Source organism: Nestor notabilis, unplaced genomic scaffold, assembly GCF_000696875.1.
Source record: "Nestor notabilis isolate BGI_N333 unplaced genomic scaffold, ASM69687v1 scaffold32230, whole genome shotgun sequence".
Lineage (NCBI taxonomy): Eukaryota > Metazoa > Chordata > Aves > Psittaciformes > Psittacidae > Nestor > Nestor notabilis.
The window spans coordinates 1-1249 of record NW_009912061.1 but is presented as its reverse complement, the minus strand read 5'-3'; the positions used below and the strand labels follow the sequence as shown (position 1 = coordinate 1249).

At 48.5% G+C, this 1249-nt stretch overlaps 1 protein-coding gene across 1 annotated transcript; it reads left to right on the top strand.

The window, feature by feature from the left end:
• Window positions 1-56: 56 nt before the first annotated feature.
• On the top strand, window positions 57-1246 carry LOC104401475 (homeobox protein Hox-C4-like; the record flags this gene model as incomplete). Its single annotated transcript, XM_010017635.1, is given in 3 exon segments — window positions 57-281; window positions 283-493; window positions 1055-1246. Coding segments are annotated over 3 exon segments (628 nt in total), but the record flags the coding sequence as incomplete, so codon positions are not given.
• Window positions 1247-1249: the final 3 nt, after the last annotated feature.

Sequence of the window (1249 nt, the reverse complement as noted above, 5' to 3'; positions counted from 1 at the left end):
TTTATGGAGCAGAAAAACGACAAAGCGAGAAAAATTATTTTCCACTCCAGAAATTAATGATCATGAGCTCTTATTTGATGGACTCTAACTACATCGATCCGAAATTTCCTCCATGCGAGGAATATTCGCAAAATAATTACATCCCAGACCACAGTCCGGAGTATTATAGCCGGGGCAGGGAGCCCAGCTACCAGCACCACCCGGAGCTGTACCCGGTACCGCGACCCTCCTTCCCCGACCGGCCCTTCGGCTGCGGGGGGCTCCAGGCACCCGGGAACCCGGCCACGCTCCAAAGGGGAAGCTCCAGGAGGGCAGCACCTCTCAGAGAAAGCGCAGCAGCTCTGCGAGCAAGCTGCCCTGTCCTCCTCCTCCTCCACCACTCCTTCCCCAGCCCCTCCAGCCTGCAGCCAGCCAAACCCCGAGCATCCCACCAGCACAGCTTCCAAACAGCCCATAGTCTATCCCTGGATGAAAAAAATCCACGTCAGTACTGGTATGCAACTTTTATTTTCCTCTTCTGTCTCTCCGCTCTTATTTTCACACCATGCTCGCTCCCTCTCGCCTCTCTCACTCTCTTCCTCTTTTTTTTATTTCCTTCCCTTCCATGAGAGTCTTTGGGTTAGCACAATTGAACTGGATTTACGACTCCGAATGGGTAATTACCCCCACCATAAATTTTATAGCCGAGCTACTGTGGGCAGCCTTAGCCATGTGGCTCGTTCTGTTATGTATGTGTGAAACTCCGAAAGCTTTGTAAGGGGTGCATAAATAATTCAGTCTTTTGAGCCAGGGAAACCCCTTCCTATTAGAATAGAAACTCTTGAGCTGCCCAAAGTTCTTTATTACCTATTTAGCCTATTACTTTTGTTTTTTCTCCCTCCCCCCCCCGGCTCCTCCAGTCCCCTCTCTCCATCCACGCTGATTTTCCTTGTGTGTTTTTTATTTTTTTGTTGTATTTTTCCCTTTTCCTTTTTTTTTTTGTATTTTTTTCTCCTTTCCTTTCTTTTTTTTTTTTTTGTTTTTTTCTTTTTGTTTTCCTTCCCCTCCTTTCCAGTGAATCCCAATTACAATGGAGGCGAACCCAAGAGATCCAGGACAGCCTACACCAGGCAGCAGGTTTTGGAGCTGGAGAAGGAGTTTCACTATAACAGGTACCTGACCCGGCGGCGGCGCATCGAGATCGCCCATTCGCTTTGCCTCTCCGAGCGGCAGATCAAAATCTGGTTTCAGAACAGGAGGATGAAATGGA